The 16,441-nt window shown below is 38.8% G+C and overlaps 2 protein-coding genes across 5 annotated transcripts in view; both read left to right on the top strand.

Annotated features, from left to right (window-relative positions):
- The first annotated feature begins 742 nt into the window (after positions 1 to 742).
- LOC110371072 (peroxisomal N(1)-acetyl-spermine/spermidine oxidase) lies at positions 743 to 2,971 on the top strand. The gene is given in 4 exon segments (XM_021327161.3): positions 743 to 913; positions 1,212 to 1,430; positions 1,509 to 2,710; positions 2,713 to 2,971. Coding segments are annotated over 4 exon segments (1,635 nt in total). The 5' UTR covers positions 743 to 851; the 3' UTR covers positions 2,865 to 2,971.
- A 3,000-nt stretch (positions 2,972 to 5,971) lies between these two features.
- Positions 5,972 to 16,441, top strand: part of LOC110371064 (inactive dipeptidyl peptidase 10) — a 108,040-nt gene continuing 97,570 nt past the window's right edge. For 2 of the 4 annotated variants that reach the window (XM_064035166.1, XM_064035167.1), the window contains exons 1-2: positions 5,972 to 6,405; positions 11,164 to 11,398. The gene's annotated coding sequence lies outside the window, so the exon portion shown is untranslated. The remainder of the gene's footprint in view (positions 6,406 to 11,163; positions 11,399 to 16,441) is intronic. The other 2 variants (XM_064035168.1, XM_064035169.1) reach the window with 2 other exon arrangements.

Raw genomic sequence — 16,441 nt, 5'->3', positions numbered from 1 at the left:
CGCTTGGTATTTCACAATGAACGCGTTACTTTACACATTAGCTGTGTATAGTAGATTTATATTCAGCGGTAAAGTTTTGAACAAATGTTTTTATTGTTGTGGTAAGTTGCTCCAAGTTTGAACTTTGAGAGAAGGTGAGGTTGGTGAAAATTGTAAAGGTGAGTTAAAATTGGTTACCTGTAGTAAATCATATCGTTTATATAAGGTCCATATTGTAAGTCAGGAATTCGACTATTTTAATTCCTAGATTAATTAGTTACGCTTATAAAATCGAAAAGCTCGTTGATGACATGAATGAAAGCAGGTACCTACATTATTGTCAGCACTGCCTGCTTCATGATATTTCGATGTACATAGGTACCTACATGGTACACATTAACATGTCCACTTACTACGATACTGGTATAACTCTGACAGCAAATTATAGTTGAAATTAATTGCCGTGTGTTAGCATTTGCTAAAGCGTCGTGTATCAGAAACTGTCCGTCACGGCAAAGTACGATTCACGACAGGAATATCCGGATGATCCAATGATGGATAGCCCGACCCTCGCCTGCAGTCGCCAGAATGCTGTTAAATGCCGCTGCACATGCGTTGTTGAGAATAGAAACTGATTAATACAATGGCGTAAGCGGTCTTTTCAACTTTATGAGTAAGACAAACCAACCAAGCAATCACAAAATTCTACAGTTAAACTTTTTCATATTCCAAAAAAGAAATAACGTAATACTCTATGAAAAATTCAATTCTGACATCTTATATTTCTCTGTCAACTCAAATTTTCAAACTTTAATATTCCGACATGTAAATTGAATTGAACAAACAAACACATTTGTATCTATCTTGTACATATGAAAATTCTTAGTAGTTTATGTAAAATCATAAAGCAATGGCAGAAGATATCGATTCGATGGTAAGTCACCCTTAGGGCTTTCCCAATATTTTGCTTTTGAAGCAAATATAGGTATATAGCTTGGCTCTTATATTGGTTCACTATGTATTATAAAACTCATAATTCGAAACAGAATGCACCCCGACATTTGAGCTTCATTCACTTAAGAAACCCAGGCACACCACTGTTTCTGGCACGTTTTAGCCTGATCCGATGCCAAAGTGTTATTGTGTAGACCAACGCGATACAATAAGATGAAATCTAGTGAAAAGTAGATTATAAGATATAGATAGACGTCATATACTTATGTGAATTATAGGAAAACAACGAAAGACTACAAAAGTCCAGCCGCAGTTTTTGATTGCGGACCAAATTTAGAGGATCGAGCGTTGTGCGCAGTGGACCCTTGCGACGCAAGCAAATGTTACGCGGAGCCTCGCGTTGTCATCATAGGCGCGGGCATGGCCGGCCTGTCGGCTGCTGCGCGCCTCTCGCAGCGAGGCATCAACAACATCGTAGTGCTAGAAGCGTATGAAAGGTTTGTACCACATATCTACATAAAAAATTAGAAACCTATATTATATGTGAAGAGTTATACAAAATAAATTATTTCCAGACCCGGAGGTCGGATACATTCCTGCTGGCTTGGAGACATCGTTGCAGAATTAGGATCTCATTGGAAACCAGACAATACTTACACTCATCCCATTTACACGATGTCAGCCACAGAAGATCCACCTCGCCCTGGTGTGCCTGGCGCTGAGCATCCTCGTGGTCTCTTCAACAGGATAGTCACCGGTAAAATGCCGTTCCCTCCTACAATATCTGCATATCACAAATTTCGTCAGATTGAACAGGAAGCGGCGCAAATATACTGTCTCGGTGGTAATAAACAGGCAGGCTCTTTAATCAATTTTATGAGTCTGCGAATTCAACAAGAACTGCACGAGTATCCGGACGATCAACAACATGACGCGGCTAGAATAATGTTCGGGCTCTCGCACATGCTCAGTGCGCGGTGTGGGGATGACACGGCGATGCTGTGCGCCGATCATATCGGCTGCTTCATGAACATGCCCGGCGGCGAGGTACGAGTTCCTCTGGGATTGGTAGGCATACTAGCTCCGTTACTACGTCAAATACCAGAAGGAGCTATCCGCTATTGCAAGCCGGTTAACTGTATTTATTGGGGAACATCACAAAAAGAAGGTTATCGAGCTACAGTATGCACTACTGATGGTGATGAATTTCCTGCTGATTATGTCATCATAACGGTGTCTCTCGGAGTGTTGTGCGCTAATGCTGTCAAATTGTTCTGCCCGGCACTTCCAGCATCAAAAATTGATGCTATGCGTTGTCTTGGATTCGGATATTGCAATAAAATATATATGGAATACTGTCGGCCGTTTTGGTTTTGGCACAAAGGCAACTTGAATTTCAAGTTCTCCTGCAATGAACTTTGTGATCGTTGTGATTGGACACGGGGTTTAACTTCTATAGAAGTGGTGCCAAATAGTAAACATTGTATGTGCGCGTGGGTGGTCGGCCAAGAAGCGATGCTCATGGAAGGTCTATGTGACAAAGACATTGCCGAAGGATTGACTGAAATATTGCGCGTGTCAACAGGGAATGATAGTATACCATATCCGATGACAATTTTACGATCACATTGGACTTCTGATCCATTTTTCTGCGGGGCATATTCTTACGATTACTACGGGTCAGACGGTCAAGCACAACGCTGCTTAGCATGTCCGTTGCCAGGGCCCAGTGAGCCCATACCTCCTATATTGTTGTTCGCCGGCGAGGCCACGGTGCCGGTCATTACGCCACGGTGTCGGGCGCTCGGCTTAGTGGCGTCAGAGAGGCTGAGCGAATAGTGCATTTAACGGTGCGATACAAAGGCCCGCCTTTGCCCGCCGCTGCTGAAAAGAAAAAAGAGAAGAAAAAGAAAGTCCAAAAAGCTCAGTGAAATTCATTGCGAAAGTCGCGCTTTACCTCGTTATTATGTGAAATTTTCTAAGTCTAATCCTTTGTTCGTCGTCACAAAGAGAGAAATATATGCAAAGTTTTGCGTTGCTCTTGTGTTTTAGTCCTTTAATATTTTCACCCGGAACTCATGTCTAGGTAACTGCTAACTTATCTCTGACAAGTTGTGTGCGCTCGCTGGCTCCTGTTGTTAGTTTTGAAACTAGAATGATGCTCAACTTGTTTGATGTCTCATCTTATCTCATTTTGTTGGGCGGCTTGCGATGAAACGATAGTAAATGTTCTGTTTATGCAGCACACTTTGTATGAACTAAACTTTATCTCAACTTTATATTTATATCTTAAAATAAGATTTATATCTTAAAAGAGTTGACGTAGAACTAAAAAAAATAACTTAAGTACTGCCCAAAAGTTACATTAATAACTAACATGCACAGTAGTGCAGCATAGAAAAAGTAAATCAACATTTTTGCCACAAAATCTTTAGTAACATTATTGTTATTGCTACAACAACGGTTTGTATCCTAACAATTTGCATAGGTCTGGAACGTTATTTCTTCGTAATGGCTTAAGCAGTTTGATTGAGCTATTGTTCACAATGTTTGCACATCAAGATTGAATGCGGCTGCTGGATGGCGAAGGACGGGTAACGACTTACAGAGGCCTATCATATATTACTAGTTTCTACCCACAACCAGTGAAAATACCTGCAGATACCATTGTATTTTTTTGTAATAGCCCAGTAGTTTCTGAGACTCAACTAAGCAAACAAAAAAATGATCAGAATACTATATGGGCAATTATTCTCATTTGATTTTTTGTCTAAACAAACTCGAATTGACTTTCTGTAATGAATTGATTTTGGATCCTATCTACTAGTAATATGATCCCTGGAACGAAAGCTACACTTAGGTACCTATGTACGTTTCATTACGAAACTCACTCTATTTATGTTCAAAGAGGAAGTACCTATTGTTTAAATTCAGCTGAAGTTACAATCACAAACATTATACGCGCGAATGCCGTTGCTGTCTGCCGCTGTCCCATACATTCCTAACGTGAATCCGGAAAAATAAGTTCCATACTAAAGTCCTGTCAGAGCGGATTTTGGCTTTTACAAACTTGAATCTTTGTTACATCTTGACTCTTACCTAGCGTAGAACTACGAAAAACTTACATGATTAATAACCGTTACACTTGTATAGTTTTGAAACAAAATTAAAATTACTTCACGGATTTTCATGCTATTTTCACCAATAGTCAGAGTGCATACATCTTGAGGACACAGCCGGGGCGGGCTGTTGATTAAAATAATAATCCAGCTAACCCAAGCATAGCCCTTAAAAACGTCGTGGGTTCGATTTCCTTGTAGCAAAATATTATCGTTGACTGAAAAGTTTCATTCGACTTCCATGTAGCAATATTTTTCAAAAAGTAGTTTGTTTCATTCGAAAACTTCAGCAGGCACCGTAAAAGTAACGAATTCATTTTCGTATAATGAAAATAAATCGACATTCTAATTCGATTGCTAACATTACAAACTCGTTAATTACTATAATTACACAGTTATCAACATGTGAAGCGAACTAAACTTAGTGGAATGTTCGTTTTGTCAGGTGAGGAACTCGGAACATAGCAATCTCGCTAACTAGAATTCTTGGAGACTATAACTCAATTACTGGGCCGATGAGGGCGCCATATCGTTGTACGTGTAATATTATCTATCTACAGACATTTTTCATCAGATCAGCGTGAATGGAGAGGTGCAACATTAATTTCAATAACGTATCCCTATAAAATATTCGCTTCCTTCCTTATTTTGTCAAGGGGAAACTTGTGATAGTGTGATAGTGGAAGGTCGTCAATAAAGTGTGATAGGTTGGCTGAGATAGTTTTTTGGGCTTTATTATGCGGATTATTAGGTACAGTTTAGGAAAGCTCGATTTAATAAGATTTAGTTTAGTGTTACTTTTAATTAATTAAAAAGTCTGTCATTACTTCCCATCTTTTATCGTTGCCATAAAAAAATGTTTATGAATAAATTTTTAGAAGTAATAATGATGATTAGGATATCTAAATTAAGCAGAAACTATCTGTATTATCTAGTTTATCTTTGTTGCGATGAAAACTGTTGATCTCAATTGATACAGTTCCAACGTCAAAAGTTTGCTCGTAGCATTAAAGAAATATCTGCCTGATTGCTTATTAATCGCATTTTATGAGTTATCCATCGCCTTCAGATCATCCGACCACCTACGTATGCAATTATTTTATAATCCAACGTAGTGTATCTCGTCTCGAGGGAAGCATCGCCTGAATAACAAATATATCGTCGGTTCCTACGAATTGATTCCGCGGTGATTGATGTTCGCTGCTTGCTGGCTACAGCGCTTCGCAGCCTTCTCCACGTCACTTCGCTCAAACAATCAATAGGAAAACAGAATCCACTTCACCGAATAGCATAATATCACCTTTAAGATTAGGTCTTTGTTAATTAGCCATGTGGTTTTAATAAAATGTACAAATATGAAATCCATAATAGCACGTATACGTCGTACACACACATGTGCCGGCTTGAGAACACGTGGCTTCCACGATATGTGAGAAAGCACAGAGACAGCTTTTCCTTTCATAAATAATTTCATTGAATTATAGTATTTACATTGGTTGCGTTAGCAGAAGACACTTTATATAAATTCATAGTAAAACAGGGAAAACATAACATTTCCTTGCTTTTCCTAGAAAACTTATCTACATTTTCCTGCAAACGCAAGCAGTTTTCAGTGTAAATGAAAAATATGACCTTGATAGGATGGAACGGCAAATATCTAATAATTCAGCTCTATTGAGCTTAACGGATGTAATGTGAAGAGTTTCGCGGAGGGCATTAACACCGACGCAATGAGAGGGCGGCGCTCCTCGCGGCCCGGCGAGCACGTCTCTGCAGATGGCGGGCTGCGGGAGCACGCAAGAAATCCTCGAGACAGATGCGTGACGCAGCGCGCAGGACCGGCGCCCCCCGCGGTGCGTGCCGCGCCCCGCGGGGCCCGGTCCGCGCGACACATCTCACAGAACACATCGATAATCGCGTGGTGCGTGAGCCCGCTGCGGCTCGGACGAGGGTAGGTAGTGAGCGTGCGGTGGCGCGGTCGCTGCCGGTGCAGGCGGTGCGTGGCGCGCGCGTGGCGCGGGCGGGGCGCGCGCGGCGCCGGCCCGGGCGGCAGTCGCTCGGAGGCACGCGGGCGGGTCGCGTCGCCCTGCGCTCTCTCGCTGCACCGCTGCATCGCTGCGCTCGCGAACTCGCGACAAGGTACGCGACGCGACATCACACCGCACGCTGCACATGTTACACTTCACACTTGTGCATTTTTCATTCATCTCTTAGTAGTTTTTAATTTATTATCGTACGCATCCTAATCCACGAAAGAACCTTCTCGGGCGCGCGCCTATTACCGCAAATTGTATTCAAAATTCGGTTAGATTTTGAAAATCACGTTTGAAACAAATAAAATGAAATTGCTCGGGTAAGTGAAAATTATTGAATATTTTCCGCGTCTTCCTTAAGGCTGTAACTAAATAGAAACAGGCATGCGTAAGCTCTCTAATGGCAGCCGAAATAATGCGAAGCTAAGAGAATAAGAAACGTAAAAAAATGTCTTTCGTATTGGAAGGTAAAAAGGGGCATTATTATAAATGTCATTAATTTTATAATGGATTTCGAGACGCAAAGACTGCGCTTCGTTTTATCTTATAGGAGATGTCATGAGGGAGAAAACAGCAAAAGCACTGGCCTGATGCCAAGTGTCGACCGCGGCACACATCTTTCAGTAACAAAATATTTTACAAATATCAGAGATATAATGTCTGAACATTTAAATGTCTGTAGTGAACTGAAATTCTACTTTCGAGAGCAGGAGCACTGTCATCGTTTGTTCGTTTGATAAATGAATGTGCTGGGAGGCTGACACGTTTCCTAGCAGCTAGCTAACTAATTACAATTCGGTGCTTAGAATTACATATGAAAATATGTTTTAACTAAATAGTTCCACAGAAATATCTCATTAAAAATGTCGTCGCTATGTCAAACACCGAGTATCTTTTAGACTCGAAATGAGAAATGCGAAATGAGAGTTGTAGCGCGACTGTATATTTTCATGGAACATCCATTTTCTTTTCGGTGCGTTTTCGGGTTGTGTCGGTCAATCTTCACGCCCAAAATAATTATATCTTACTTGATGACAAACAAAATATGCAGTACTCTCTCATCATCATTTGCTAACTGTGACAAACGTATATTTTCTTATCTTAATTTTACATCAAAATAAAAGTCATATATTTACGGATGAAAAAAAAGATTTATAAAATAAAAATCAGAAACATTTCTCGTATACGTACTAAACATTCGTAGAGTTAGGTATATGCAGAATTTGAAGGATTCGCTAAAGATCCAGTCTCAGGTCTGTCAATGTGGCAGGTATTTGGCACGAGGCATCGTGTTGCGGGTATTGCTATCTACAGCCTCTCTTCTCACTTTACTAGAATATATTCAGATTAATGTTCTCGATCATATTGAAACTGCGTTATTTGGTTCTTGATATCTTAAAGGTAAATTAACATCGCATGGGCAGGGGGGAGACGGCGACTTTTTAGAATCATTTATGTACTTAAACATATCATTTGGTGATACGTATTGTTAGGTACAAATGCCGGGCGCCGCGAGATTTCATAGAAAAATATTGTTCGTGAGCATTACTCACACGAATCTAATTATAAAACTTGTTTACTAACATAATCTAATTCGCAGTTTGCATGTAATTTTATTTATGATACGAGTAAACGTGTTGACTGCTTCATAAATCATAAAACGACAAACAATTATCAACTATTCCGTTAGCTATTGTAGGTTTATTACTAAACTAATTTGCAACACTGTTGGCATTATTCATTCTGCAAATGTGTAGGAGAGCCTCGCTGACGTCGAGCTCGCTGTAACTTACAAGTAGGGTATGTAAGCCAACATGTAGCCGCCGACTTCGAAAGTAAAGCACTGACACTCAGAAATGCCCACTTGCGAATTCCGGAAAACTAATAGTCAAAGGTAAATTGTCATTTCAGTTGGGGAGTTGCTGACGTTTGGGGCAATTTGTGAGCTATCCCCAAGAGATGCAATTTCCCTCTTCCGCCTAATTGCTCCCGGGGCTTGCTACTACAAAGCTAGTTAGGAAACTGCCTCTCGGCCCACTTGTGTCGCCTCGACCCCAATCAATTATGTGCCCACTGTGGCCGGCGTCACCGATGCTGAGACACTGTCGAGGTGGTCACATCTCAACGACTTAACCGCACACCCAGAACACGGATTTTGGAAGAAAAGAGTTGCTTGTAAAGGAACATTTTCATCTCTACTGAAGGTCTGAATTAGAGTGACGTTTGCTCAAGTCAACCGTTCACACATGAAACGTTAGCTTAGAAATCACTGTTAAAGTACAAAGTGATTTCTAAGCTAACGTTTATGATGGTCATCGGTGCATGGTTTATGCACTTCTGTAACTAGGCATGTAGGTGTAAAGTATTATTCTAAAATGTTACGTTAAATAAAATTCGACCTTGCGTTTTATAGAGATGACGTGTAGATTCTTCAGACGAATAGTTTTCATTAAATGACATTGTGACGTGTGATGCGTCGTGTGCCAGACATAACAATGAACGACTTGCGAATATTTCCTACTGTAGCTGATATAATTACACGTGCTATTCAGTCTGCAAAAATGATAGTAATTTGACCGAATTAATCGTAGTGTTTAAACAACGTTGTTTATCGGGTGTAACCGCACAAATAGCAATTTGAACAGTGTAAATAAACACATTATTGTTTCGATATAAAGCAGGCCACAATTCTGTATTAATTTGATTACATGTTCATACATTGTGTTTTTCAGTACCTAATTAAAATGCAGACGAATGTAGCCCTAGACTGGTACATAAAATGTCAAAGTGTTAGGCTACAATTATGTTAGTCTAAGCTAATTACAGGCGACCTAGCCAGGTTTTATGAAGCCTTATATGTTTATATTGATCAGCAAAATAGAATGCGCAGAATAGGTAATCGGATAATCGTTTTATTATAAGTTGTTGCGCATAGTCCTCGGAGCTCTTTGGATAAGAATCTTATTAACCTGGATAAAATTGACTATGTATGTCCATATTCTATTTTTGGACTTATCAATAGACATAGGAACAGAAATAATTTATTTGCAAATAATGACACTTAGGTTTATCGATAATTTGGATTTAATAGATACGTATTGTAAATAATAGGTATGTACCTATGAAACTGTTTTCTCTTTTGAACGACAATCTTTGAGGTACTGTACTAAAAATATACCTAATATTTTTGATAAAAAATAAAGTTATTGATGATTTTTTAAAATTAATGTATTATGTATTGCTATCATAGGTAATTGGTTTCCACGCAATCATATCCTACGCGAAGTTACCTGTATAGGTACATATATGAATCGTTCAGTAAAAACCATTTAGCTGTATAGCGTAACGTGAGCAAAACCTGTTTTTAATTTCCCTTTTGCCTAGGCATAGGCGTTGGATACCTGCACAATTTAATTAAAATCTGTATTAAATTAAAGGAACTATGAGCCGGTGATGTAAGAGCGGTCGCTTCGTTGAATGGATGAACGGAAATGACTGAAATTATAGCGGTTAGTGGTTTTCACCCTTCTAAAATGGGTTACCTACTACAACAGGATTTTACAATGTGAAAATGTATTGATTAAACAGAGGCGTTGAATCAGTTGAATTTATAATGTCTAGTTTATGCAGTCGTTTGCCAGTTGTCATTTAAATTAACTCTGGTGTGTTAATTAGCTGTTAGACAATCGGATATTCACAAACAATTCAAATGTTAACTTGTGCTCTTTATATTTTTTCGAATAACGTCAACTAAATCGATCTATCCCATCAATAATGGTGTTATTTTATTATTTTGACGCTCGTTCTCACCGCGCGGGCCTGCACCACTAGACTCGTCGGCCCCACTCGGCGCCACTCGGCGCTACTCGATCACTACGCTAATTTAAACACCGATCTGTTACCTACACCTACGTAGTTAACATACATTTTATCTCGTTAGTCACTGCGTGCTTTTTTCACGAAAAATCCCCCATCATTTTCCGAATCCAATTTATCACAAAACTCACTCCACATACGTTTGTCGCTGTTGTGACCTGAATTTTTACTAATGGCTGCCAATAATAAAAACAATACATAACGCGTTATGAAAGAAAATAGTTCGCGACTGGAATGCGTATTATGATACGATACGGCCCAACGACGTGGCGAGCTAATATTCAAATAGATAAATCAAGTGTCTAGTCCTGCCGGCTTTTTGCACAGGGGAAGATTGATGGCGAAATTTTTGCAAAAATTCCTCTAGATGTTGATCGTCGGCTATTACGTAGAGAGGGCTTTTGTACGAATGATAATACGGTCCGAGGGAGCGGGCGATGTGATTGCAGAGCCGAGATATGTTCCTCTTGGAAACTGGCTTAGTCACGTCCGCAGTCCAGCCTGAGCGGTAAACAATCGCATATACACCCAAATTGTATATCGATAGGTGTTGTGTATTGATCACTTCTTCATAACACGACCGCTTGCAAACTCACCATGGAATATCATTATGGTAATCCAAAACTCGTATGCCTCTGCCATTCTTGGGAAATAAGTAATGTCAAACGAAATTGATCTGGATTTCTGTAGAAGTTACATGATTAGGTTGTGCGAATAGCAACCATTGCGTGACTGAACCCCTTCATCATTTTTATTGTCTAAAAATATATTATTAATGTTTCTGCGAATAGCACGTTCGGAAAGTAATCCTAGATTTAGGTTCTGCTTAGAAATCAAAACCAACACGTTTTTCGAGCAATTTTAGACCATTTTGAATAAAATTGACAAACAATCGATCATGGATGTCATTTTTGTTTCATATTATTTATAGTTTCAGTATATGTTTGTGGGTTACATTTGTTTGGTTAAATTACATTAGCCTTCATTTTAACTTTTGTTTTTTCTATTTCGCACTGTGCTCGTTTTCTTGCATACAATATCAGTCTACACACATCACAACTCAAAACAATCTTACCTGCATTAAAAAAAAAACTTTCATGTCACTAGCTCATGTTCATATATTTTTTTTATTTCAACAACCATTTCAAACGACGAATTCTCAGCTTTTAAACTATTAAACTTAATACATATTTTTGTTGCAGGTGCGACCGTATCTGGACTTTATAATAGGTGAGACGATCAGTAGTGTATCAGTGCTTAGTTTCAGTCATTCAAAGTGCCTCAGTTCATCAGTCCGTACATTCACGAACCAATAGACGGTGTAGTGTAGTGAACTCATTTGTGTAGAATTTTCTTGTGAACTGAACTTTAACTGAAGGAAGAAGATAGTGTTTTTGACTTCCAAGCGCTTCTGTGTTCACCGATTATGATATAAAGGTAAGTTTTATTTTGTTTAAAAGATTGGATTTTCCTTTTCCACGAGATTGGAGAATTTTGTACTGAAAATGTCTTTGTTCAAACTGTGATTGTAGAGGTTTTGGTATCGTTTATTTTCTTTTGTTTTTGCTGTAAGTGAAGGTTACGTTTTGAAATCGAATTTTGAATTTTATAATTCCAAATTCACTTTAAGTTTAGCGATGAATATGCATAGCATAACTAACTTGCGTATACTCCTGCAATTTAAATAAAATAAAAAGGCTTTTTATTTCTTACAGAAAAATTGTAGTTTTCAAAGTTACTTACTTACATGATTTGTTAGTAAGTAGTTACAGTTTTATAAAAAAAATAACATTTTATTAAAACAATTTTAGATGCATGTTAATTACTGTAGCTGGTCTTTAGAAGTTCTCCAAGATCCTGTTCAATGATTCCTTCAGCAGAGATTTTGATGAATGAGCTGCCGAGCAATTTATTATATCTGTGTAGCTGAACATCAGTGTGCCCGGCCAGGGACCTCATCTGTATAACTATAAGCCATAAATTAAAACAAAACTAGGTCACTACTCTGTTTACTATAAACAAGGCATATTGGCAACTTCTTATTCATATTTACATACTTAGAAATATTATTCGGTATTGCAAAACGGTTATTTGTATTGTGACTTGGTGCTTAGGTAGATTTTAGCTTAAATTTTTTTCAAGGGGACATTTTTAGACATTAATTTAGGTCATAGTAATCATCATTTTCTGACCCTTTTCCCAACTAGGTTGGGGTTGTCTTCCAGTCTTCTTCTTCTGCTTCTTTATCTTTTGTTTTACAAACGTCTATATGCATTACTTACCTCAGAGTATTTTTTTTTTCATATCTTATTTAACCAATGGGAAAAGCGCTCTGTCTGTGAACAGTGTGTGTGATTAAATTCTCTCTTACAGTCCGTTCTCCAAACATTTTTTAACCCATTCATACCACTTAAAACAAATATTCTCAATTCAATGTTTTCTAAACCGTAAAAAATAATTGAATTTCCTCGTTATCTATAGAATCGGATCAGATAGTGAGTGCTATTATAACATTGGCGGTGGTCCAAAGCTCGCGACACTGCCATGGCCTTTCTAGAGGTTGCCACTATTAATCTAAACATAGTAAGCTCTAATTATTACTATTTGTATATCGTTTTATGTCTTTATCGTAGTAGGAAATTGAGAGATTTTAGTGTTATGTACCATGTTATATGCTGGAGTAATTATTATTGTATTCGGAGTAAGATCAAAGTACCTAACTATTAAGGTAATCTGTGGCAAGATTGTAAGTATCAAGTACCTGCATGTAATCAACCAGCTTCTTTCTCCCCGCGGTTTCGTCCGAGCCTTTAATGAATGGCTTCGGCACCCTGATTAATAGTCTATAGGCTTGATCATTTAGTACCTATATCTGACTAACGCTGAAAGATTTCTGTAAATCGGACCAGTAGTTCCGAGTTCCGAGATCAGTAGTTCAGATGGTAGCCTGTTCAAACAAAATGAAACAAACATAGATAGTGTATCTAATTTCAAGACAAGGTGAATGGAATTATATTTTTAAATGTATTCAATAAACCACTTTAAATTGTCTTCTTACGAACTGAATTAAAAAATACTAAACCATTTGAAGAAAACGTACGTACTTACCTACGCATATTTCTTCGTATCCTGTCCGTGTTTTAAATCGGAATCACAAAATCGACCGCGGCTTTGAATCTCCCTGTATATCAGGGCTTAGTAGAAATGAACATCACATTGGTAAATTCAAGTCGATAGCAGGTAACACAGCTCCTTGCAGCAAGCATGTTACAGCGCTATTAACTGCTTTAATCCGATTAAAGCGCTGCACGTACTCTGCCATTATGAATGCTTTACTTACTATGTGCATACCACTTTATGATATTATGGGGAACGTAAATATAGTGTTGGAGATTGGAGATGTTAGTTAGGTGAATGTTATTTCATGTTTGTGTTTTTTCCACCTTACATTTCGTAAGGCCGTTGTTGGATCGCATCTGGAAATGGGATCGTATAGGTACATGCCTTATTAGGTATGTATTTTTTTAATAACAGAAACATAGAGAAAAAAAATATATAAAAGAATAATACACTCGAAAATAATAATCATGTATTTAGGTACAAGTCAACCAATATCCGAACAAATAGTCAAATTACAATGTTATAATTATGACCTTTAGTCAAATTAACATGTTAAGTTTTTTTTCAATATTCCCTTGTCAACATACAAAGCTTCTATTGTACATAAGTATGTAAAATAATTGTCATTGTTACAGACATAACAGACATCGTAAAGTATGTTTTGTTGGTCCTAATATCAGGTTTATGTCCGTAATACCCGGTATACGGTAAGACCCGGGTCCACCCGGGACCAGCCGGGACCATCGGCTATCGAAGTGCCACCTGCGACCTGCAGTCGGTCTAATCCTTATATTTTAATCGGCGAGGGTATTACGAAGTCTTAAGGTGATATATTGACTCAATTTATGGGCTGTGACCACCTGCTTTTGGCCAGGAATTTTTATACGTAGATTATTTATCATAGTGCGGAGCGTCTGCTGCTGCTTGGAAACTAATTCACGCATTCGGACACAAAGTTACTTATATTAAACTTATAGGCTCGCTCTGTATTTATTTTGCAAATCGGATCTGTAGTTCCTGAGATTACCGTGTTCGAGCAAACAAACAAACATGTACTTCAGCTGAAAAATTAGCCTTATATAACTCATGCTTTCAGTTACTATAAAAAAGTTATTAGTATTCATTCAATGAATTAATTGCACTAATTAAAATTCCGATGTTCACTACGGAAAACTACCTTTAAAACTTCGAGAATAGAGTTGTTAATATTATACTAGCAACAAAGAAACTAACAAACAGGGAAAAAATATTAATTAATCTAATGGAAAATCGCAGTAAAGAGAACAAAGCATACCCCTTAACACATCTCTAATGGATTCGGATGGTCGAAGTTATTACCGGTTATTATAGTTATAGTTATTAGTAAGCACATATTTTACGGTCTCATCCGCTTCAAGTATTTAACACCCGTTTACTGCCAACTAAACCATGAGCCATGAATTTGCCACCTGTGCACTTATACTTACGTTACGAGTAGTCAGAAGCCAGTAAGTCTGACACCAGCCTAATCAAGGGGTATCGGGTTGCCCGGGTAACTGGGTTGAGGAGGTCAGATAGGCAGTCGCTTCTTGTAAACCACTGGTACTCAGCTGAATCCGGTTAGACTGGAAGCCGACCCCAACATGATTGGGAAAAGGCTCGGAGGATGATGCAGTTATACTTACGTTACGGCTGTCTTCTAGCTTCTAGATAATATACACATTAAATTATTTAGGTACAGGTACGCAAGTATATCTATTGTGGTAGCAGGCGTATTTGAAAAAAGTTTGCTTAATCCTTAAGCTGTAATAAGTCCACATTATATGAAGATGTGGACAAAACATGTGCAATAATCTGAGATTATATATATATGTCGGATTGGGGGGTGAAACATCAGGATGGCACTATTGTTGTCCGACATCAGTTAGGGTAATTGTACAAAGAGATAACTCAAAAGAACTCAAAACTCAAAAACGTTTATTCAAATTAGTCAGAACAAAGGACAGCCCCCAAAACGCCCGCCCTTCGCCACTTCCTATGTGTTTTGGCTGGGGAGAAGAAGTGGCGGAACAAACTCCCCAGCAACACATGTCTGTCTGTTAGGTTAGAAGAACCTTTACACTTTAATTGCGAAAGACACTTTACACACTTTACAATATGCAATAACACTAGGTACACTAGACGTGACGTAGGGCAGTTTCGAGATGTGTGCAACACGACGACTCAACGAAGACTGAGCTCCGTCGACGCCACGCTGACCACCACGACTCTGCCAAGCGCGCCAAAATGTTATTTCACTAAAAGCACCACCAGATGGCGCGCTTGCGTCTCGTATAGTGTCCGTACTATTGACCGTCTCCGACACGGCCATCCTGCGTAGACCACGTCCTCGTAGGTTTAATCTGCAACAACACAAACACAGCACAGTACGTTTGCCTCGGCCACTCCTGACCATATCATCAAGCTCAGCTATTGTGAAACTTTGTTAAAACATTTGTTAAGACTAGGATGCTCCCTTAACCAGGGACCTTTCATAAATAGAGGGTTCCCTCAACCAGGTTCCCTTAACTAGGGTTCCCTTCACTAGGGACTTCTCTTTACCAGAGGCTTCCCTTAACCAGAGGCTTCTCCTAACCGGAGGCTTCTCTTAACCAGAGGCTTCCCTTAACCAGAAATAGAAGGTGCTTAGGCAACCGATTAAATATTGACAACGTATGTGTCAGTACTAGACCATCTCGATTTAAGAATAGCAATCACCATTTGAATGAAGAAACTAGATACGTTAGTTGCTAAGCGCGAAATCAAAGAAAGATCCAATTGCTGGTCAGACTTTCAAACTTTTTTTGGTAAACATAACCATTATAGCTACGGTTATCATCAATAATCAATTCCCTGTCGTCAGGGTTTTTTACAACATTAGAAAGAGGCCCGATCAACAAGTTAAACAAAGCAAAATCATCATCACAAATCTGAGCTGGTTTTCAAGGGCAATGCATACTCAACTCGTCCAACCTGTGCACCAACACAGATTAGAAATCGCACCAACGATTTCTCAGACCCATCGCCACATGTTACACCACATGAGGTGCGGTCTCTAGTTCTGACCCATCGTCCCATGTTACACCACATGAGATGCGGTCCCGAGGTTCGAGTATGAGTACACATGCCATTCTTAATCGAAATTGGTTTCACTACCACCGTCATCAACTATGACTAATTCTTGGGTACTTGGTGATCGGTTATCTTTCCTACAGAGTCAAGTGCCTTTGGTAGGCATCTATCCCCGTCTAACACATCAATAATCTTAAACGCACCTTTAAACTTAGGATCTAATTTAGTCTGACGCACAATTAAATCAATCAATGAAGCAGAAACTGAATT

The sequence above is a fragment of the Helicoverpa armigera genome, chromosome 6 (assembly GCF_030705265.1).
Source record: "Helicoverpa armigera isolate CAAS_96S chromosome 6, ASM3070526v1, whole genome shotgun sequence".
Lineage (NCBI taxonomy): Eukaryota > Metazoa > Arthropoda > Insecta > Lepidoptera > Noctuidae > Helicoverpa > Helicoverpa armigera.
The sequence above is the reverse complement of the archived record's forward strand: the minus strand, read 5'-3'. Positions and strand labels throughout refer to the sequence as shown.